This window comes from Sus scrofa, chromosome 14 (assembly GCF_000003025.6).
Source record: "Sus scrofa isolate TJ Tabasco breed Duroc chromosome 14, Sscrofa11.1, whole genome shotgun sequence".
NCBI lineage: Eukaryota > Metazoa > Chordata > Mammalia > Artiodactyla > Suidae > Sus > Sus scrofa.
The window spans coordinates 9,456,666-9,480,010 of NC_010456.5; the positions used below are offsets into that span (position 1 = coordinate 9,456,666).

The 23,345-nt window shown below is 39.7% G+C and overlaps 1 protein-coding gene across 1 annotated transcript in view; it reads right to left on the reverse strand.

The window, feature by feature from the left end:
• Positions 1-23,345, reverse strand: part of KCTD9 (potassium channel tetramerization domain containing 9) — a 64,601-nt gene that overhangs the window by 3,580 nt on the left and 37,676 nt on the right. The window contains exons 9-11 of the mRNA XM_003132815.6: positions 22,230-22,379; positions 4,133-4,238; positions 1,159-1,292 (exon numbers count right to left, since the gene is read on the reverse strand). Of these exons, the coding sequence (XP_003132863.3) occupies positions 1,159-1,292; positions 4,133-4,238; positions 22,230-22,379 (390 nt within the window). The remainder of the gene's footprint in view (positions 1-1,158; positions 1,293-4,132; positions 4,239-22,229; positions 22,380-23,345) is intronic.

Sequence of the window (23,345 nt, forward strand, 5' to 3'; positions counted from 1 at the left end):
ATAGGTTTATACCTTCAGCCTTAGGCTGGTTCTCTTTGCCTCTAGGTTTAGTGGGCCTGCCACTATGCTTCTAAGAATTATCGAGAGAATGAGAAAAAAAAAAAAATCAACAACTTAAGTGTTGACATCCTGTTCTCTACAATCCGATCTATGCCAGCTTTTCTTATATAGGGCTGTACTGTTCAATATGATAGTCCCAGCCACGTATGGCCATTTATGTTTAAATAAATTAAAATGTAAAAATCCATCCCCCGGTTGCACCACTTTTTTTTTGGCTGCACCTGCGGCATATGGAAGTTCCCGGGCTAGGGATTGGATCTAAGCTACTGCTGTGACCTATGCCATAGTTGCAGCAACGTTGGATCCTTAACCCATTGCACTGGGTAGGGGACTGAACCTGCACCTCGGCAGCCAAGCTGCTGTAGAGACAATGCCGGACCCAAACCTGCTTCGCTCCAGCAGGAACTCTGCACCAGCCACATTTTAGGAACTTAGTAATTGTACGTGGCTGGTAGCGGCTGGACTGAACAGCACAGGCATCAAATGTGCCGATCACTGCAGAAAGAGCTACTGGACAGCACTGAAGTGGACCTAGTAACAACTCTCGAGTCTGCTAGCTCAGTCTGCACATCAAGATGACATTCAGAAGAATTATGATAAAAAAGATGCCTGAACAAAATTAAAATCTCAGACTGGGATTCAAAGAGAATATGATGCAAATTCAGACAGAACAGGCTTCTGAACCTGATTTCAAACACAGATATATCATTTCAGTTTCTCGATTCAAGAAATAATCTGCCCCCATTTAACTCTATGTGGAATGAAAACTTAAACACACAATCAATTAGATTAAAAAACCACCTATCAAACTTATCTGCTTGAGGGAGACCCAAGAAAAGAGGAAGAATGAAGTTAGCTCAGACTTCATGCCAGACGAATCTTTAAACCCAAAACTGGAATGTGTAACTTAGGTAACTGAACCGGCTCTGGAATTCAAATTCGTTTAAACAAGCAACTGAAAGGAAAACATCCCTCCAGCTGGCCTGGCATGTTACCTGGAAGTTTTGACCAGCCAACTACTTTGTGATTTCCATACATCTTGCAGGAGCTGCTCAGTAATTCCAGATGAACAAAAACACTTTGAACTTGGTGACTCACCTCTAAGTCAGTTCCTGCCAGAGTCGCTCCTCTGAGGTTACAGTTCTTCAGCTTTGCATTTTTTAAGGTAGCAACTCTCAGGTTAATTCCTGTCATTTGACTTCCTTCCATATCCACACCTTTCAGATTAGCACCTAAAGTGAATAGATTATAGGCATAGTTGAACTTAAAAATCTGTCTCTCAACCAACACACATATCTAAAGAGTTCTCTCTTAAAAATGTGCTTATTCTATGAACTAAGAATTCATGTTTTAGTTGGTATTATTGAAGGAGGAATTTAATTTGGTCTTATGATAAATTAGCACTTTTAAATATGCCTCCTGGCAGGATCAAGATGGCGGAGTAAGACGTGGCACTCACCTTCTCCCACAAACACATCAAAAAAACCAAAAATCACATCTACATGTAGAACAATTCACAGAGAAGCTCTACTGAATGCTGGCAAAAGACCTTAAACCTCCAAATAGGGCACAACGCCCTCCACATAACTGGGTAGAACAAAAGGAAAAAAAGAGAGAGAAAAAAGGAATCAGGGCTGGCCCATCACTCCTGAGAGGGAGCTGCTTAAGAGGAAAGGAACTCACACCCTGGGAAGCCACCTAACTGACAGATCAGCTGAGATGGAGGGACCTCAAAGCTGCAGAGAAAAGCACAGCAGCTGGACTAAGAAGGGCAAAGCAGAGTGAAAGCCACACAGATTATCTTGCAGCATCACTCCAGACACCACAGCCTGAGATGCTCAGTCAGGGGCTGGGTGCAGAGACTCAGGCTCCGGAGTTCAGTTCTGGGGAGAGGACTAGGGTTGCCTGTGTGGAGACAGCCTGAGGGAGCTAGGGAGTAGTGAGACATGGGCTGGGGAGCTGAGGGAACCCAGGAGGAGGTCTGGGCCTGCAGGAGAAGCAAGGTGCCACTGTTGAGGGAGACAGGAGGAGGGGCAGACCACACACTCAGACTCTTGGAGGGTGAGGCTATGAGTAGCAAGGCCTCTCTTGTGCTGGCTATAGGTGGTGGCACCTCCTGTGCAGGCTAAGCGTGATGGGTGCTTCTTACAAGGTCTATAGGCAGCAGGGGTAAACCACAGCAGTTATCTCTGACTCCAGCGGTGGGCGTGGCCCACCACCACTAGGGGTCTGTGAACTGGCACCACCTGCAGCCCCAGTCACCTCAAAGGCTGGCAGAGAGGGAGGCACTGCAACTGAGTACCACCTGTGGTTGCTCTCACTTCCCTGGGAATGCACTCCCCCAAAACACCCCCAGCACTGCCACTGACACTCCAGACACCACCTAAACCTGCCTGAAGCTCACTGCCACTTCACAGGGCCCTGCAACTAGGAGCAGCATGCAGCATCTTACCATCAAGGGCTTGGCGATCAGGCGCTATTAGGTCTGCCCATTGCCTCCATCCCCCTGGAAGCATGTGCAGCAGTCTATCAAGGGGATAATGGCCTGCATGCACTGTGGAAAGAGACAGCAACCATCCAAACCCTCACACGAAAAATAAATAGTAAGTCCTCACAAAACATCCAGGGGTGCTCTCACATAGAAATTGCCCTCCAAGACTACAGTAGTTGGTTTCCCTAAACTCATGGAATAAGAAAAATATAAGCAAAATGAAGCAGCTCAGGAATGATTCCCAGTTAAAAGAACAGAATTCACCTGAAGGAGCAAATAATGGAACAGACCTCTGTAGTCGAACAGAGCTTGGTGTCTACCAAGTTCCAAAAGAAGACAGTGAAAATACTGAAGGAATTAAGGGTGAATATGAAAGAATTAAGAGCGGATATGAACAGTAATGCAGATTACTTTAGAAAGGAACTAGAAAATAAAGGAGGAGCCAAGAAAAATTAGAAAATTCAGGAGTTCCCATAGTGGCTCAGCAGAAACGAATCCAACTAGTATTCATGAGGATGTGGGTTCGATCCCTAGCCTCACTCAGTGGGTTAAGAATCCAGTGTTGCTGTAAGATGTTTTGTAGGTCACAGATGCTGCTTGGATCCTGCATTGCTGTGGCTGTGGTGTAGGCTGGCAGCTAGTTTCAATTCAACCCCTAGCCTGGGAACTTCCATATGCTGCGGGTGTGGCCCTAAAAAGCAAAAACAGAAAGAAAATTCATTTGCTGAGACACAAACTGAGTTAAAGGTACTGAGGAGCAGAATGAATAATGCAGAGGAACGAATTAGTGACTTGGAAGACAGAACAGTGGAAATTACCCAATCAGGACAGCAGACAGAAAAATGAAAAAACATGAAAGCAATATAAGAGCTCTATGGGATAATATAAAGTGGGCAGATCTATGCATAACAGGGATTACAGAAGGAGAAGAAAGAGAAAAGGGGATTTAAAACATATTTGAAGAAATTTATGGCTAAAAACTTTCCAAATACAGAGGAAATAGATATCAAGACATAGGAAGCACAGAGGGCCCCAAACAAGTTGAGCCCAAACAGGCCCACACCTAGACATATTATAATAAAACTTGCAAAAGTTAAAGGGGGGATTCTAAATATTCCTCTGAAAGCTTTTGGCAGTGGAAGTGAGTACTGTGTTGTCTAAATATACAAATAAATGAAGTGACCAGTTCACAGATACAACAAAGCAATAAGGAATTCATAAACAAAGAATTAAATCCAAAAATGACACAAAACTGCCTGGTTTTATGCAAACTGAAGTTCTTAATTTTAGTCTACATAAGAGTATACCATTCTCTTTGAAAGTTTAAGATGTTGATACCTAATTCTCCAAATGAAGCCTCTTTAAATCCTGGAGGTCAGATTTCCTGAGTTCAGCATGTTGGTTAGCACAACTGAATCCAAGCAATGGCTTATCCCTCTGCAAATTCTCTAAGTATGATGACAGAAAAAAAATCTACCTTCCTGGAGTTATCATGTTTCACCAGTAACAATTATTTTGCTGGGCTTTTTACTTAATGGTGTGTTTTCTCCTTAAAGAAGGTAATTGCAGATAGACTCTCACCTTCTAAATTGGCTTTAAGACCAGAAGGATCTTCAAAATTACACAGTTTCAGGGATGCGCCTTCTGCATTAGAACAGAGCATCTTCACTCCCTGGAGATTTGCACACTGGCAAAAGAAAGACAGAAACCCACGTATTATGTTTCAGAATTTTCTTTGGCTCATACGGTAAAGGAAAAAATTAAAATTAAAAATGGGAAAAGGCTCCATTTGATACACTCACAGTTATTTTCTGTTTACAATAAAGAATTTTCCAATTGAACCTAATGAAAATTCAGTTTTTTTTCCCCCCGGCTACACCTGCCTGGTGCTGGGCCAGGGTTGGAGTCCAAGTCACAGTTGCAGCAACACCAGATCCACAACCAACTGCGCCAGGCTGGGGATTGAACCCATACCTCAGCATTGACCTGAGCTGCTGCAGAGACAACGATTGATCCTTAACCCACTGCACCAGAGCAGGAACTCCGGGAAGCGTTTTGTTTGTTTCTTTCTTTCTTTTGGCCATGTCTGTGGCATGTGGAAGTTCCCGGGCCAGGGGCTGAGCGTGTGCCTCATCAGTGATAATGCTGGATCCTTAACCTACTGAGCCACTGTTGTTTTAAAAGAAACAAACGCCAAATAAAAAACAGCATTCCTACTTTACATGAACCCTAAGAGTTTAGATAAAGAAATTAGGGAGTCAGAACCATGGCATCCCTATTTCTATCTTTATAAACAGCCCTGGGCAAATAAATAGCCCAGCCCACGACAATGTGATAGTTGGAATGACTGGGTGAGGAAGGCATACACTTGTTAGGGGTATGGGTTATCTCTTATTAGCGTAGGACTCAATCACTGAACTACCTGCATTTCAAAGGTTGGACTGCTAAGGCCAACAACTGAAGGCATCATCTAGCTACAGACCATTTCCAATCACAGGTAACTGACAGGTAACTGACGGATATGCATACATTTCCATCTATGCCTGTGCTTTAACACAACGTAGTTTGGAAACTCAGACTGACAGGGAGGCTAATGAGGAGCTGGAAGGACCAACATAACTAAAAGACAGATGACTGGATTTTATGTGCTTGCAAATGGAATAGGACAGGAAGCTGATACCTGAAAATAAATGTCTCGGGTTCTTCATGTCATGCACCCAGGTGAAACAGACTATTATCAAAAACCCCCAAGGTAATTATGTAAGATCTGCTCAAACCCACAGCAGTACTATGGAATCTCACAAAGAAATATATAAGAAATTCAGTGAAGTTTTCTGTCTTTAGCCACAGAAAGCATTTCACCCTGTATTCATCAAATGGTAAAGCAGGTCACTGACACTGAGACCTCAGAACTACCACTAAGTAAACCAGCACTGCTGCTTTAAGAGTTGGGATTTTTTTTAAAGTATGATAATAGTATTAAGATTATGTTTTAAAAATGGTCTCATCTTTAAGAGATAAACATTTATAGGTGAAACAATGATTTGCTTTAAAGTCCATGGAGAGGAATAGACAATACACAATTGTTTATATACTGATATTGCTGAAGCTGAATAATGGATATATAAGTAGGATTTATTAACTAGCTCATTTTTGTACATTTTCCAAACAGAAAAGTCATAAAAAAAAAAAAAAAGGGAGTTCCCATTGTGGTGCAGTGGAAATGAATCTGACCAGGAACCATGAGGTTGCAGGTTCGATCCCTGGCCTTGCTCAGTGGGTTAAGGATCTGGTGTTGCCGTGAGCTGTGGTGTAGGTCACAAAGGCGGCTAGGATCTGGCGTTGTTATGGCTGTGGCATAGGTCAGCAGCTGTAGCTCTGATTTGACCCCCAGCATGGGAACTTCCATATGTTGCAGGTGTGGTCCTAAAAAGCTAAATAAACAAAAAAGGAAACACATGCCTTAAAGTCTAGTTCCAAATCTGCTGAAAAAGTAGCCTTTGGGGCTTGGGTAAGTCTCCAGGTTTCAGTTTCTCAATCTGTAAACTGGGTCATACTCCTCTGTCAAGGTCCTTTCCAGCTCTTACCTTCCGGTAAGTCTTGCACTGGGAAGGTGCAATGGATTCGTGACAATGGAATCACACCAGCTTCTCCACAGCAGGCTAAAATCAATAATGGAAGGCAGAGCACATGGAAGCAGCACTCTAAAGGCTCAGACATGGACTGCCTAACCAGGACAGCAGCCGAGGTCAGCTTGGCTGACAGCAGAATTGGATGGTTCCCATGGAAAGGTTTCACAGCCCATGAAGGATCAACTGGGGGAAAAGTTCACCAAGAGCAGTGGGACCACAGGTGCATCTTATGCTTAGCACACACCATATTTGGTGGACACTGCAATATATATACGGCTGTTCATCAGCAGCCATCTTCAAGTGCCAAGGACAATTAGTGATTCGTTTTGACTTTTACAGCCCACACACTCTGAGCAATGACTCTTCAACAAGAGCCATTTTAATAATAATGATTACATTTACAGTTCTATAGCACTTTGGGATATACCAGTTTTAAAATATATTTTGGCCTTCACTATACAATATGGGTAGAACAAGTACTCACAGATAAGAAAATAATGGTTCAGGGTCACAGTTAGGAATACCATAACTAAATACAACTCAAAACCAGTCTGCCTTACCTTTCTCTCTCTCTCTCTTTCTTTGTCCTTAACAAAAACCAACCAAGCTGCCTCCTGGAATTTCACTATTTAAAAATTAGGTCCTTCAAACCTTTCCTTCGTACTATTAGTCTTTCCCTTATTTTGCTATCAGTTTGATCCTTCATCCTAAGATGGAAGAGGAGTGAAAATAACTAAAATGTATGTTGGCGGGTTTTGCCATTAGATTTAAGTTTCATGGAAAAATACACTGCAGCTAAGGAATAAATCCAAAGTTATAAAATTCATTAACATTTATTCAATGACTTCTAAAAGCTACATATGGGGAAGAGGGGCCAAGATGGCAGACTAGAAAGACCCTGGGCTCACCTCCTCTCAAGGGCACACCAAAATTACAACTACCTGCAGAATGACCATTGCGGAAAAAGACAGGAACCTACCAGAAAGGATCTTGTATGACTAAAGACACAGAGAAGGAACCACAATGGAATGGGTAGGAAGGGCAGACTCTGGATATAATCATGTCCCATACCCAGGGTGGGCAGCCCCAAAACTGGAGAATAATTATATAGCAGAGGTTCTCCTACATGAGTGGGAATTCTGAGCCCCACATTAGGCTCCCCAGCCTGGGGGTCCTGCACCTAGAATATGACCCCCAGTGTACTTGGCTTTGAAGGCCAGTAGGGCTGAACTGCTGGAGCCCCACAGGACTGGGATAAATGGAGACCTCACTCTTAAAGGGCACATACCAAATCTCACATGCTCCAGGATCCAGGGCAAAAGCATTAACTTGATAGGAGCCTGCCAGACCTACCCTGGGGACAATGAACCTGGTGGCAGACATCTGGGAACATTCAACCTCCGGAACACTGTGGCTGGGGGCACAGTGAATACTTGGGGAGTAGTCATCATTACAGGATCTTCTGGAGGCTGACATTTTGGCACCAAGAATTGCCCCACCCTGTGGGTGCAAGTGATGGGGTGCCTTGGGCCAAACAACTAACTGGGTTGGGGAACAGCCCCACCCATCAGCAGACAGGTTGCCTAAAGGCTCTTGAGCCCATAGCCACCTCTAGTCATGCCTTTGGACACAGTACTGCCTATGAGAGGGCCAAGACCTAGCTCTGCCCACCAGTGGGCAGGCACAAGCTCTGCCCTCCAGGAAGCCTGAAGTAGTCTCTAGGACAGCCTCATCCACTAGGGGGCAGAAACAGATGCAAGAATACCAAAATCCTACAGCCTGTGGACCCGACCCACCCATATAGCAGGTCAGACCTGACCCTAGGAACAACTGGGCCCCAACTTACACACTAGTGGGTAAACACAAGCTTAAGGACACCCCAGACCTCATCCCCAAATGTGTCAGGAACTCCTCTTCCTCCCAGCCTACCATGATCTGAAATGAGCTCTCAGATTCCTGGTGCCTGCAGCGAGACTCCAGGAACTGGTTCTCCCTGTCAGTAGCCCAGCACTAACCCCAATATCTGGGTTCACCTACCAGTGGGTGGGCAACAGCACCAGAGTTTTTGGGACCCTGACGCTGCCCACCAGTGAGCCAGCACTAGATGAGCACCCCCCAGGATTCCACAACCAGCCATCTTGTGACCCCACCCTGCTAAACAGCAGCATCTGCACAAGGCAGGGCCTGGCAACCAACCAGACTAGGGGCCAACCAAGCCTCTCAGATCACGCACATAGTCTCCCTACCACATTAGAAATTTTCACACAGCTCTCATAGGGGGTACCTCTAGAGCATACAGCTTGAGAGGGAAGTGCACTGCTGGGACATCTAGGGGGCCTCCTACAGAGGGCGACTTCTCCAAGGTTGAAAAACATTAAGTAACCTACCATATCCATAAAAATACAAATAGCCACTTAGACAAGATGGGACAGCAGAGGAATATGTTCCAAACAAAGGAACAAGATAAAGCCCCAGAAGAATTAAATGAAGTGGAGATAGGCAATCTACCAGAGAAAGAATTCAGAGTAATGACTGTAAAGACGATCAAAGAACTCAGGGAGAAGAGAGGATGCACAGGGTTAACCACAGAAGTTAGAAAATGTAAAGAACAACCAGAGTTGAAGAATACAGTTAAGTGAAATGCAAAATACACTAGAAGGAATCAATAATGGACTAAATGATTCAGAAGAATGGATCAGTGAGCTGGAAGACAGACTGATGGAAATCACTAAGGTAGAACAGAATAAAGGAAAAAGAATGAAAAGAAATAAGAACATTTTAAGAGAAAGCTGTGGTAACAGCGAATGCAGCAATATTTGTATCACGGGGGTTCCAGAAAGAGAAAAGAAAGAGGGCCTGAGAAAATATTCAAGGGCTAATAGCTTAAAACTTCCTTAGCCTGGGAAAGGATACATTCACCCAAGTCCAGGAGGTACAGAAGACTGCAGTACAGGGTTAACCCAAAGAGAAACACACCAAGACACATTATAATCGAAATGACAAAAATTAAACAGAAAAAGCAGCAAGGAAAAAGCAACAAATAACATAGAAGGGGAGGTTTCAGATTAGGGATCGGAATGCTTCCAAGTGCTATTATTCTGGTCTCCAAAGTCCATGAGGAAAGAAACTCCTTTGTTCAAGACTTTGCCCTATATATATCTCTTCATCTGGCTGTTAATATAATGAACATCTGGGAGTTCCCATTGTGGTGCAGCAGAAACAAATCTGACTAGTATGCAAGAGGATATGGGTTCATCCCTGGCCCTGCTCAGTGGGTTAAGGATCACATTGCCATGAGCTGTGGTGTAGGTCCCGTGTTGCTGAGGCTGTGGTGTAGGCCAGAAGCTTGTACGTCTGATTTGACCCCCAGCCTGGGAATGTCCATATGCCTCAGGTGTGGCCCTAAAAGGGAAAAAATAATAAAAATATCTATCTATATCTATATAATGAGAATTTAAAGTTGGAGACTCACAGCTTTTGGCAGGACAAGGTGGCAAAATAGAAGGATCTTGAGCTCATTTCCTCTCACAAGCATTAACAACTGCAGAACAAGCATATATATATAAAAAAAAAAAACAAAAAACTGAGCAAGTTCCCACTGTGGGGCAGCAGAAACAAATTCGACTAGTATCTATGAGGATGTGGTTTTGATCCCTGGCCTCGCTCGGTGGATTAAGTATCCAGCTTGCTGTGAACGGCTACATAGGCTGCAGACACAGCTGAGATCCAGCATTTTTGTGGCTGTGGTGTAGGCCTGCAGCTATAGCTCCAATTGGAACCCAAACCAATTCTGTACATAAAGAGCCTGCTTATATCAAAATCTAACGGGGAATTACAAACCAAAAAACTATAATAGACACACACATAAAAAAGATAAAGGAAACCAAACACAGCACAAAAGATAGTCAGTAAATCATCAAAGAAAAGAAAGGAGGAAAGGAAGAAAAAAGACCTAAAACAACAAATCCAAAGCAATTAAGAAAATGGCAATAAGTATACATATACATAATTACATTGAATGTAAATGAATTAAATACGCTAACCAAAAGACACATACTGGCTGAATGTATACAAAAACAAGACCTGTGTATTTGCTGTTTACAAGAGACCCACTTCAGAACTAAGGACATACAGACTGAAAGTGAGAGCATGGAAGAAGCTATTACATGAAAATGAAAATCAAAAGAAAGCTGGAGTAGCAATACTCTTATCAGACAAAACCAGCATTCAAATAAAGTCACAAGAAAGAAAGAAGGACACTAGATAATGACCAATGGATCAATACAAGAAGAATATGTAACAGTTGTAAATATATATGCGTGCAACATAGGAGCACAATATGTAAGGCAAACGTTAACAGCCATAAAAGGAGAAATTAACAGTAATAAAATAATAGTGGGGGACTTTAACAGCCACTTACATCAATTCACAGATCATCCAGAAAGAAAATCAACAAAGTAACACAGGACTTAAATGATGCCCTAGACTAGATAGACTTATTGATACTTATATATTAGAACATTCCATCACGAAGCAGCAGAATATACATTCTTCTCAAGTACACATAGAGCATTTTCCAGGATATATCACCTCTTGGGCCACAGGTCAAGCTTTGGTAAATATAAAAAAAATGAAATTATATCAAGCATTTTCTCTGACCACAATGCTTTAAGACCAGAAAGCAACTACAAAAAAAATTAATAAATAAAAGAAAAAAAGGGAGTTCCCATTGTGGCCCAGTGGAAACAAATCTGACTACCCATGAGGATGCAGGTTCAATCCCTGGCCTTGATCAGTGGGTCAGCAATCCGGCACTGTCATGAGCCATGGTGTAAGCCACAGATGCAGCTCAGATCCCCTGTTGCTGTGGCTGTGGTGTAGACTGGCAGCTGTAGCTCTGATTCCACTCCTAGCCTGGGATCTTCCATACTGCTGTGGGTACAGCCCTAAAAAGCAAAATAAATAAATAAACTTAAAAAAAAAATAATAAATAAAAGCAGCAAAAACCATGAACTTGTGGAAGCTAAACAATATGATGCTAAACAACCAATGGATCACTGAAGAAATCAAAGAGGAATCAAAAAATACTTAACTGACAAAATACAATGAAAATATGACAATTCAAAACCATTGGGACACAAAAAAAAAGCTATTGTAAGAGAGAATTTATAGTAATACAATGTTATCTCAGGAAATAAGAAAAATCTCAAAGAAACAACCTAATCTTAAATCTAAAGCAGCTAGAAAAGGAAGAACAGACAAAGCCTGAAGTTAGTAATGGGAAAGAAATCATACAGAAGCTACCAGAAAACTTAGATCTCATCAATAAATTCTAAAAAGTTGCAGGATAAAAACGTAATACATAGAAACCTACTGCATCTATTCTATATATTAACAATAAAAGAGCACAAAGAGAAATTACAGGAAAAAAATCCCATTAACCTTCGTGTCAAAAAGACTTAAAGTGCCTAGGAATTAACTTACCTAAAGAGACAAAAAAGCCTGTACTCTGAAAACTATAAAACACTTTTAAAAGAAAACAAAGATGATACAAATCCATGGTCTTGGATTGGAAGTATCAATACTGTCAAAATGACTATAGTACCCAAGGGAAATTACAGATACAATGCAATCCCTATGAAGTTATCAATGAAATTCATCACAGAACTAGAACAAAATATTTTAAAATTAATATGGAAATACAAAAGATCCTGAATAGCCAAAGTACTACTGGAAAAGAAAAATGGAACTGGAGGAATTAGGTTTCCTGACTTGAAACTATGCTACAAAGCTATAGTCATCAAGACAGTATGGTACTGACACAGAAACAGAAATAAAGATCAGTGAAATAGGATAGAAAGCAAAGAAATAAATCTAAGCACCTATGGTCAACTATTTCTATGACAAAGGAAATAAAAATATACAGTGGAGGAAAGACAGTCTTTTCAATACCATATGATCCAGCAAACCCACTCCTGGGCATGAATCCAGAGAGAAACACAGTTGGAAAGGATACATGCACCCCAATGCTCATTACAGCACTATTCATAATAGCCAAGACATGGAAGCCACCTACATATCTATTAACAGAGGAATGGAAAAAGAAGATGTGGTACATATATACAATGGAATATTACTCAGCCATAAGAAAGAATGAAATAATGCCATTTGCAGCAACATGAATGCAACCAGAGATTATTATACTAAGTGAAGTAAGTCAGAGAAACACAAATGTCTTATGATATCACTTATATGTAGAATCTAAATTTATAAATGATTCAAAAGAACTTATTTATAAAACAGAAACAAACTCATACATTTTAAAACTAATTTTATGCTTACCATAGGTGAAACCATTGGGAGGAGGGAAGAATTGGGAGGGTGGGAATAACATATACATACTACTGCATAAAACAGATGATTAAGCAGAATCTATTGTATAGCACAGGAAAATCTACTCAATAGTTTGTAATAACTATTTTCCAGACAGGCAAAAACTAAAATACAGCAATATTAAACCTAAAATATCCTATGGAAAGGTCTCCTCTAAATAGGAAAGAAGTAAGATGATAGAGGATGGAAGAAATCACAATTGGAAAGTAATTACATAAATAAGCCAGCATACGGACCCAAAAGAAAAGTAAGAATTTATTTGTGAAAGTGATTATAAACACAAGGACAGCAAAAGGATAAACACGAAGAAGATGACACAAGGACAACAAAAGGATAAACATGAAGATGACAACACTAGTGGAAAATGAAAGGAAATCATCAAACCACAAAGAGTAAACGAAAGGAACAAAGAACATAGAATCATCTGGAAAGCAAGGTTTAAAATGGCAATAAATCCACAATTATCAATAATTACCTTAAATGTCAATGCACTGAATGCTCCAGTCAAAAGACATAGAGTGCTAGACTGGATAAACAAACAAGAGCCTAAAATATGCAGTGTGCAAGGGGTCCACCTCAAGGCAAAGATACACATAGATTGGGAGTTCCCGTCATGGCGCAGTGGTTAACGAATCTGACTAGGAACCATGAGGTTGCGGGTTCGGTCCCTGCCCTTGCTCAGTGGGTTAACGATCCAGCGTTGCTGTGAGCTGTGGTGTAGGTCGCAGACGCGGCTTGGATCCCGAGTTGCTGTGGCTCTGGCGTAGGCTGGCGGCTACAGCTCCAATTTGACCCCTAGCCTGGGAACCTCCATATGCCACAGGAGTGGCCCAAAGAAATAGCAAAAAGACAAAAAAAAAAAAAAAAAAAAAAAAAAAAAGATACACATAGATTGAAAGTGAGGATATTGCAAAAGATATTTCATGCAAACAGAAAAGAATGTAGGAATCGAAATACTCATGTCAGACAAGAAACTTTAAAAAAATGCCATAAAGAAAGATAACAAAAGACATTATTTAATGATACAAAGATCAATTCAACAAGAGGATATTAAAATCGTCTACACAATATGCCTCTAATATAGAAGCACTCAAATACATAAAAACCTACTAATAGACATAAGAGGAGAAATTGGCAGAAATACAATAGTAGGATGCTTTAACAGCCCGCTCACATCAATGGAAAGATCTTCTAGACAGATTATCAGTAAGGCAACAGAGATCCTAAACAACACAATAGAACAGTTAGACTTAATTATATTTTCAGGATGTTACATCTCCAAACCCCCAAAATATAAATTCTTTTCAAGTATACATGGAACACTCTAGGATTGATCACATAGTAGGGCATAAAACAAGTCAAAACAAATTTAAGAGGATAGAAATTACCTCAATCATCTTTTCTGACCACAACATCATGAAACTAGAAATTGAACACAGAAAAAGGGGAAAAAAATAACCACCAAAAACATTACATAGAGGGTAAATAATACGCTACTAAAAAGACCAATGGGTCAATGATGATCAAAGAGGAAATTTAAAAATACCTTAAGACAAATGACAATAAAAATAAAACCATATAAAACCTATGAGATGTAGCAAAACCTGTTCTGAGAGATATATTCATAGCAATACAGTACTTCCTCAAAACGTCAAGAAAAATCTCAAATAAAGAATATAACCTGGAGTTCCTGTTATTGCTCCTTGGGTTAAGAACCTGACTAGTATCCATGAGGATGTGGGTTTGATCCCTGGCCTTGCTCAGTGGGTTAACAATTGCAGGTACATCTCGGATCTGGCATGGCTGTGGCATAGGCCAACAGCTGCAGCTCCAATTTGACCCTAAGTCTAGGAACTTCCATGTGCCAGCTGCAGGAGTGGCACCAAAAAAAAAAAATTTAACCTGACACTTAAAAGATTAGAAAAAGAACAAACAAAACCTAAAGTTAGCAGAAGGAAGGAAATCATAATGATAAGAAAGGAAATAAATTAAATAGAGATTAAAAAACAGCAGAAAAACTAATAAAACCAATAGCTAGTTCTTTGAAAGAGTAAACAAAATTGACAAACTTCTGGCCAGGCTCACCAGGAATAAAAGAGAGAACCTAAGTAAACAAAATAAGAAATGAAAAGGGAGACATAACAATGAATCCCACAGAAATATCAAAAAAAGCAAAGGAACACTATAAACAATGATATGCCAAGAAATTTGATAACCTAGCAGAAATGGACAAGTTTCTGGAAACATACAGCCTGACAAAATTGAATCTAGAAGAAATACATAATTTGAAGAGACCATCACTACAAGTTAAACAGAATTTATAATAATAATAATCATAAAAAAATTCTACAAACAAAAGTCCAGGACCATATGGTTTCACAGGCGAATTCTCCCAAACATACAAAGAAGAACTTTCCAAACTCTTCCAAAAGACTGAAGAGGGAACACTCTCAAAGACGTTCTATGAAGCCACAGTCACCCTAATACTAAAACCAAACTGAGATGCCATCAATAAAATTACAGGTGGGAGTTCCCCTCGTGGCACAGCAGAAACAAATCCGACTAGGAACCATGAGGTTGCAGGTTTGATCCCTGGCCTTGCTCAGTGGGTTAAGGATCCAGCATTGCTAATGAGCTGTGGTGTAGGTCGCAGGTGCGGCTTGGATCCTGTATTGCTGTGGCTGTGGTGTAGGCCGGCAGCTACAGCTCTGATTCAATCCCTAGCCTGGGAACCTCTATATGCTGTGGGTGCAGCCCTAAAAAGACAAAAAGACAAAAAAAAAAGGGGGCGGGGGAGTTCCCCTTGTAGCGCAGTGGTTAACGAATCCGACTAGGAACCATGAGGTTGCGGGTTCGATCCCTGCTCTTGCTCGGTGGGTTAAGGATCCGGCGTTGCCGTGAGCTGTGGTGTATGTCACAGACGCGGCTCGGATCCCGAGTTGCTGTGGCTCTGGTGTAGGCCGGTGACTACAGCTCCAATTAGACCCCTAGCCTGGGAACCTCCCATATGCTGTGGGAGCAGCCCAAGAAATGGCAAAAAGACAAAAAAAAAGGGGGGGGGCAATTTCTTTGATGAAAATAGATGCAGAATTCTCAACAAAATTTTAGCAAACTGAATCTAACAACACATAAAAAAAGATCATATACCAAGACTAGGTGGGATTCATCTGAAGTTCACAAGGATGGGTCAACATAGGCAAATCAATGAATGTCAAATAGCACTTTAACAAAAGCCGAAAACCACATAATTATCTTTATAGATACAGAAATAGCATTTCACGAAATCTAACATGCATTCATGATTAAAAAGTCTTCCAAGTGGGTACAGAGGGAACATAGCTTAACATAACAAAAGCCATTTATGACAAACGCACAGCCAATATAATACCCAACAGAGAAAAGCTGAAAGCCTTTCTGCTAAAATCTGGAACAAGACAAGGATGCCCACTCTCACCATTTTTACTCAACATAGTATTGGAAGTCCTAGTCACAGCAATCAGGCAAACAAAAGAAATAAAAGATATCCAAATTGGAAGAGAGAGGTAAAACGGTCACTATATGCAGATGACATGATACCATACAGAAAAAAAACTAAATACCCTATACAAATACTACTCAATCTGATAAATGAACTCAGCAAAGTGGCAGGATACAATATTGACAGTCAGAAATTGGATTTCTCATACTAATAATTAAATATTATAAAGCAAATATGAAAAAAGTATCTTTTAAAATAACACCAAAAAAAAAAAAAAAAGAAACCTAGGAATAAACCTGACCAAGGAGGTGCAAGAGTTATGTGCTGAGAACTATAATATTAATAAAGGAAATTAAAGAGGATTCAAAGAAATGGAAAGATATCCCATACTCTTGGATGGGAAGAATATTGTTAAAATGGCCATACTAGCCAAAACAATCTACAGATTTAATGTGATCTATCAAATTACCCATGACATTTTTCACAAAACTAGAATAAATAAACCAAAAATTTAAGTGTAACCATGAAAGACCCAGAATTTCCAAAGCAATCTGGAGTAAAAAGAACAAAGTAGGAGGCATAACCCTCCCAGACTGCAAATAATACTACAAAGCTACAGTACCCAAACTGCACCATAATGGCACAAAAACAGACATATGGATCAATGGAACAAAATAGAGGGCCTAAAAATAAACGAATACACCTACAGTCAATTAAACTTCGGAAAAGGAAGCAAGACTGTAAAACGGAAAGACAGTCTGTTTAGCAAGTAGTGCTGGAAAAATTGGATAGCTCCATGGAAATCAATGACATTAGAACACACTCACATCACGCACAAAAATAAACTCAAAATGGCTTAAAGATTTAAAAGAAGCTATGACACCATAAAACTCCTAGAAAAAATATAGGCAAAACATTCTCTGACATAAAACTTACAAGATTTTGCACAGTAAAGGAAACCAGGAAAAAAACCAAATAGACAACCTCTAGAATAGAAGAAAATAGTTGCAAACTATGTAACTGACAAGGCTTAATTTCTAAAATACACAAACAATTCATACAACTTAACAACAAAAAAACCCAAATGACCCAATTGAAAAATGGGCAGAAGACCTAAACAGACATTTCTCCAAAGAAGACATAAGGATAGCAAGGAGCACATGAGATGCTCAATATTGCTAATTATTAGAGAAATGCAAATCAAAACTACAAAGAGGTACCACGTCACATCAGTCAAAAGGGCCATCATTAATAAGTCTACAAATAAATGCTAGAAAGGGTGTGGAGAAAAGCGAACCCTCCTTCACTGCTGAAGGAGGTACAACCATTATGGAAAACAGTATGGAGGTCCCTCAGAAAACTAAATATAGAACTACCATATGATCCAGCAATAACATTCTTTGGTACATATCCAGACAAAAGTATAATTCAAAAAGACACATATACCTCTATGTTCATTGCAGCACTATTCACAATAGCCAAGACACAGAAACAACCTAAATGTTCATCAACAAATGAATGGATTAAGAAGATGTGGTGTACACCTCCACAAAATGGAATACTATTCAGCAATAAAAAAGAACAAAATAAGGACTTCCCATTGCGGCTTATCAGGGTAAGAACCCGACTAGTATCCATGAAGATGCAGGTTTGATCCATGGCCTCACTCAGTGGGTTAAGGATCTGGTATTGGTGCAAGCTGCAGCATAGTTCACGGACACAACTCAGATCTGGGCTTTGTGTGACTGTGGTGGAGGCTAGTAACTACGGGTCCAATTCAACCCCTAGTTTGGGAACCTACATATGCTGTGGGTGTTGTCCTAAAAAGACCAAACCAAACCAAACAAAAAAACACCACACACACACAAGACAAAACCATTTGCAGCAACATGGATGCAACTAGAAATTCTCATACTAAGTGAAGTCAGAAAGAGGAAGACAAATACCACATGATATCCCCTATATGTGGAATCTAAACGATGGCACAAATGAACCTATCTACAAAACAGAAACTGACTCACATACACATAGAACAGACTTGTGGTTGCCGAGGGGTGAAGGAAAGGGATGGCTTGGGAGTATGGGGTTAGTGGACACAAGCTATTACATTTAGCATAGATAAACAAAGTCCTACTGTATAGCACAGGGAAGTATAGGCAATCTTCTAGGATAGGCCATGATTAAAAAGAATACTAAAAAAATGTATATATTAGGGGTTCCCATTGTGGCACAGCAGAAAGGAAACTGACTAGGAACCAGGAAGTTGCAGGTTCGATCCCTGGCCTCACTCAGTGGGTTAAGGATCCGGTGTTGCTGTGAGCTGTGGTGTAGGTCAGAGATCCCGTGTTGCTGTGGCTGTGGTGCAGGCTGGTAGCTGTATCTCTGATTCGACCTCTAGCCTGGGAACCTCCTTATGATGCAGGTGTGGCCCTAAGCAGCCAAAAAAAAAAAAAAAAAGTATATATATATATAAATAAATACGTATAACTGGGGTATTTTGCTGTACAAGAGAATTAGCACATTATAAATCAACTATACTTTAAATAAAAATTAAAGGAATAATAACAATAACCAAAAAACCTCAAGGTAACCATACCAAAATAGAGGTAACCATACCAAAATTTTATAATAGATATACACACAAAAAAGAAACAGGGATTCCAAACAACACTACAGATAATCATCAACTCAAAAGAGTACATAAAAATGGAAAGGAAGAATAAAGATCTACAAAAACAATGAACAAAATGGCAATGAGAATATATATATGCACAATTACTTTAAATGTAAACAGATTAAATGCTCCAACCAAAAGATGCAAGTGGCTGGACAGATACAAAAACAGGACCCATACATATGCTGCCTACAAGAGACTCAGTAAATTTAAGACAACTGAAATTATATCAAGCACCTTTTCCAACCACAATACTGTAAGATTAGGGGAAAAAAAGTAAAGAAAAATATACAAATACATGGAAGCTAAACAATATGCTACTAAACAATGTAATGGACCACTGAGGAAATCAAAGAGGAAATAAAAAAATACCTAGAAACAAATGATAACAAAGCATGACAATTCAAAATCTAATGGGATGCAGCAAAAGGAGTTCTGAAAGGGAAGTTAACAGAAATACAAACTTACTTCAAAAAAGGAAAAAACCCCAAATAAACAATCTAAGCTTACACCTAAAGCAATCAGAGAAAAAATAAACAAAACCCAAAGTTAGGAAAAGGAAAGAAATCATACAAACCAGAGCAGAAATTATTGAAATAGAGACTAAGAAAACAATAAAAAACATCAATGAAACTAAAAGCTGTTTTTTTTTTCAAAAGATAATTTTTTTTTTTTTTTTTGGTCGTTTTAGGGCCACACCCACAGCATGTGGAAGTTTCCAGGCTAGGAGTCAAATTCAAGCTGTAGTCGCTGGCCTACACCACAGTCTCAGCAATGTAGGATCCACACCACATCTGTGACCTATGCCACGGCTCATGGCAACACCAGATCTTTTAACTCATTGAGCAAGGCCAGAGATTGAACCCACATCCTCATGGATACTAGCTGGGTTTGTTACCGCTGAGCCACAATGGGAACTCCCAAGATAAACAAAACTGATAAACCTTCAGCCAGACTCATCAAAACAAAACAGGAATGGGCCCAAATTAATAAAATCAGAAATGAGAAGGAGAAGTTATAACACCACAGAAAATACAAAGGATTATAAGAGACTACTAAAAGTAACTACATGCCAATAAGATGGACAAGTTAGAAAAAAATGGAGAATTTCTTAGACAGGAATGATCTCCTAAGACTGAACCGGGAACAAACAGAAAACAACTAGAACTCATGAAACCTGTAGGATACAAAATTAATATACAGAAATCTGTTGCATTCCTATACACTAGCAATTAAAGATCAAAAAAAGAAATTAAGGAAACAATCCCATTTATCATCAAAACAAAAAGAATAAAATACCTAGGAATAAACCTACTTAAAGAGGCAAAAAGACCAGGAATTCCCATCGTGGTGCAGTGGAAATGAATCCGACTAGGAACCATGAAGTTGCGGGTTCAATCCCTGGCCTCACTCAGTGGGTTAAGGATCTGGCGTTTCCGTGAGCTGTTGTGTAGGTTGCAGATGCGGCTCAGATCTGGCATTGCTGTGGCTGTGGCACAGGCCGGCAGCTGTAGCTCCAATTAGACCCCTAGCTTAGGAACCTCTGTATGCCGCACAGGTGCGTCCCTAAAAAGACAAAAAAAAAAAAAGACCAAAAAAGAGGAGTTCCCATTGTGGCGCAGTGGTTAACGAATCCGACTGGGAACCATGAGGTTGTGGGTTCAATCCCTGGCCTTGCTCAGTGGGTTAAGGATCCAATGTTGCTGTGAGCTGTGTGTAGTGTAGGTGGCAGATGCGGCTCGGATCTGGCATTGCTGTGGCTCTGGCATAGGCCGGTGACTATAGCTCCGATTTGACCCCTGGCCTGGGAACCTCCATATGCCGCAGGAAGCGGCCTGAGAAATGGCCAAAAAAAAAAAAGATAGAAAGATATACCATGTTCTTGGGTTGGAAGACTCAATACTGTTAAAATGCTCATACTACCCAATGCCCATCAATACTGTTCAATGGAATCCCTATCAAATTACCTATGGCATTTTTTCACAGAACTAAAATAAATAATTTAAAAATTGGCATGGAAACAAAAGGTCTTCAATAGCCAAAACAATCTTGAGAAATGGAGCTGAAGGAATCATCCTCCCTGACTTCAGACTACTCTACAAAACTACAGTCATCAAAACAGTATGGTAGTGCAAAAAACCCAAAAATACAGATCAGTGGAACAAGACAAAGAAAGCAAAGACATAAACCCCAGCATCTATGATCAACTATTCTATGACAAAGGAAGTAAGAACACACAGTAGAGGAAAGATAGTCTCTTCAATGAGTGGTGCTGGGAAAAATGGATAGCTACATGGAAAAGAATGAAATTAGAACATTTTCTAACATCATATACAAAAATAAACTCAAAATGGATTAAAGAACTAAATTTAAGACTGTATAATACAAAATTCCTAGAGGAAAATACAGGCAGAGCACTCTTTGACAGCAACAAATTGCAGCAATATTTTTTTTGGATCCACTTCCTAGAGTAATGGAACCAAAAGCTAAAATAAAAGAGACCAAATTAAGCCTACGCATTTCTGTACAGCAAAAGAACCATGAACAACACAACAAGAAAACCTACAGGATGGGTTATCCTGTAACTATGGTCATCAAAAGAGAAAGGAGGGGGAGTTTGGGATTAACCAATATACACTATCATATATAAAACAGAGAAACAACAAGGACCTACTTTTAGGCACTGAGAACTACATTCAATACCTTGTAATAACCTATAATGGAAAAGAATCTGAAAAAGAACACACATATACACATGTACAACTGAATCACTTTGCTGTACCACTGAATCAAACACAACATTGTAAATCAACAGTACTTCAATAAAAAACAAACAAAAAGCAAGTTTCTATTTTAGGTGTTGTTAATTCAAGTCACATAAACGTGGGCCTTGGTATTAAGGAACTTAAAAGCTGTGACTTCTCTATTGGCTTTACATACATCCTCTAATCCTAAATTAACATAAGTAATTGTTAAATAATGCATATATATGTGCATAAATACATACATCTACAGATACATTCATGTAAACATATATGTATATGGGTAGAAAGAGGGAGAAAGTTGCTGAGGTTTTAACTTTCACAGATTGAGGCATACCATGTTTACTTCAAAACATCTGCCCAATACCACTAGAGCAATAACATTTACCCACTCCAAAAATGATGCTGAATAGAAAACTTCAAAGGCTCTTTCCAGCCTCACCCTAAAAATTCACTGAAGGTAACAAATCTTGATAAAGTAGACTGTGTTGAGGAGATCAGGATCTAATTTCAAGATTTATTAGTTGCTAAACTTTTCACATCTTTGTTTAATAAAGGATGTAGAAATTGCAAAACAAACCAAGTTCACTTTCCGAACCTTCAGTTCTAGCATCAATTTAGTAAGTTTTACTGTTTTCAAGTAAAAGCTCCAGTAAGAGACAGATATAATTTCTGTTCTTTGAGACCGGTCAATAGACTAAAAATTTTACTCTCTCTTGTAACCAAAAATGATTCTTACGTCAAGCACTGATCCAGAGAGATCAGCTCGTTCAAGATTTGCACAGCAGAGATTAGCATGGGCAAGATTGCAGCGGCTTAAATTGGCCATTTTGAAGTTAATGTATCGAAGGTCCAAACGAGAAAGATCAGCACCACTGAAGTTTAAACCCTATAATTAAAAAAGCACAAACTGTCACAATATATAGACGTTCTGCTGTCTTTAATTATGATAGCTAAGCACCATGCTATTTGGAAGCAATTGGCAGTTTAGTCATTTGGAGTTTACTGCAAAACATAATCAAATGGAACTTAGATATATAAATTCAGTATCCTTAATGGGTTCTTAGAGAAAATCCATTTATATATAACATTGGAATGCACTTGATGAAATACTGTAAATCAACTATACTTTAATAATAATAAAAAAAATGTTCTTCATCACTGGGGAAAAAAAAAAAAGAAAGAAAGAATGTATCCTGGCTATCCCTCATTTATGTGCAGAAGTTTCTTTAAAAAGAGATCTCAGAAAGTTCTTGTCGTGGCTCAGCAGAAACAAATCTGACTGGTATCCATGAAGACGCAGGAGGATCCTGGCCTCACTCAGCAGGTTAAGGATCTGGCATTGCCGTGAGCTGTGGTATAGGTTGCAGACACAGCTTGGAGCTGGCATTGCTGTGGCTGTGGTACAGGCTGGCGGCTGCAGCTCCGATTTGACCCTAGCCTGGGAACCTCTATGTGCCTTGGGTACGGCCCTAAAAAAAAAAAAAGAGAGATCTCTGCTGTCCATGTACCTGTTAATAAGTATCATTTTTATTAAACCTGATTGTATTTAAATTATTTTATTAATTCAATAACTCAAGATCACTTTTTATTTTTAAAAAAGTGAGTACTGTGGCTTTTTAATTCGTTAGTGATATAGTACATAAAAGTATCTTCCACTGCCACTGACTAGCCATACATAACAACTGCACAAACTGACTTTATTTTAATTGCTGCAATTCCTATGCTTTACTCAAAAACTGCTGCATGAAGCATAATTACCGACAATAAAGAAGACTATTACATCTCTTCTTTTGCTAATCCTTTTGGTACTGAATCAATGCTATGACCCATAATTATATCTTGCATGAAAAAA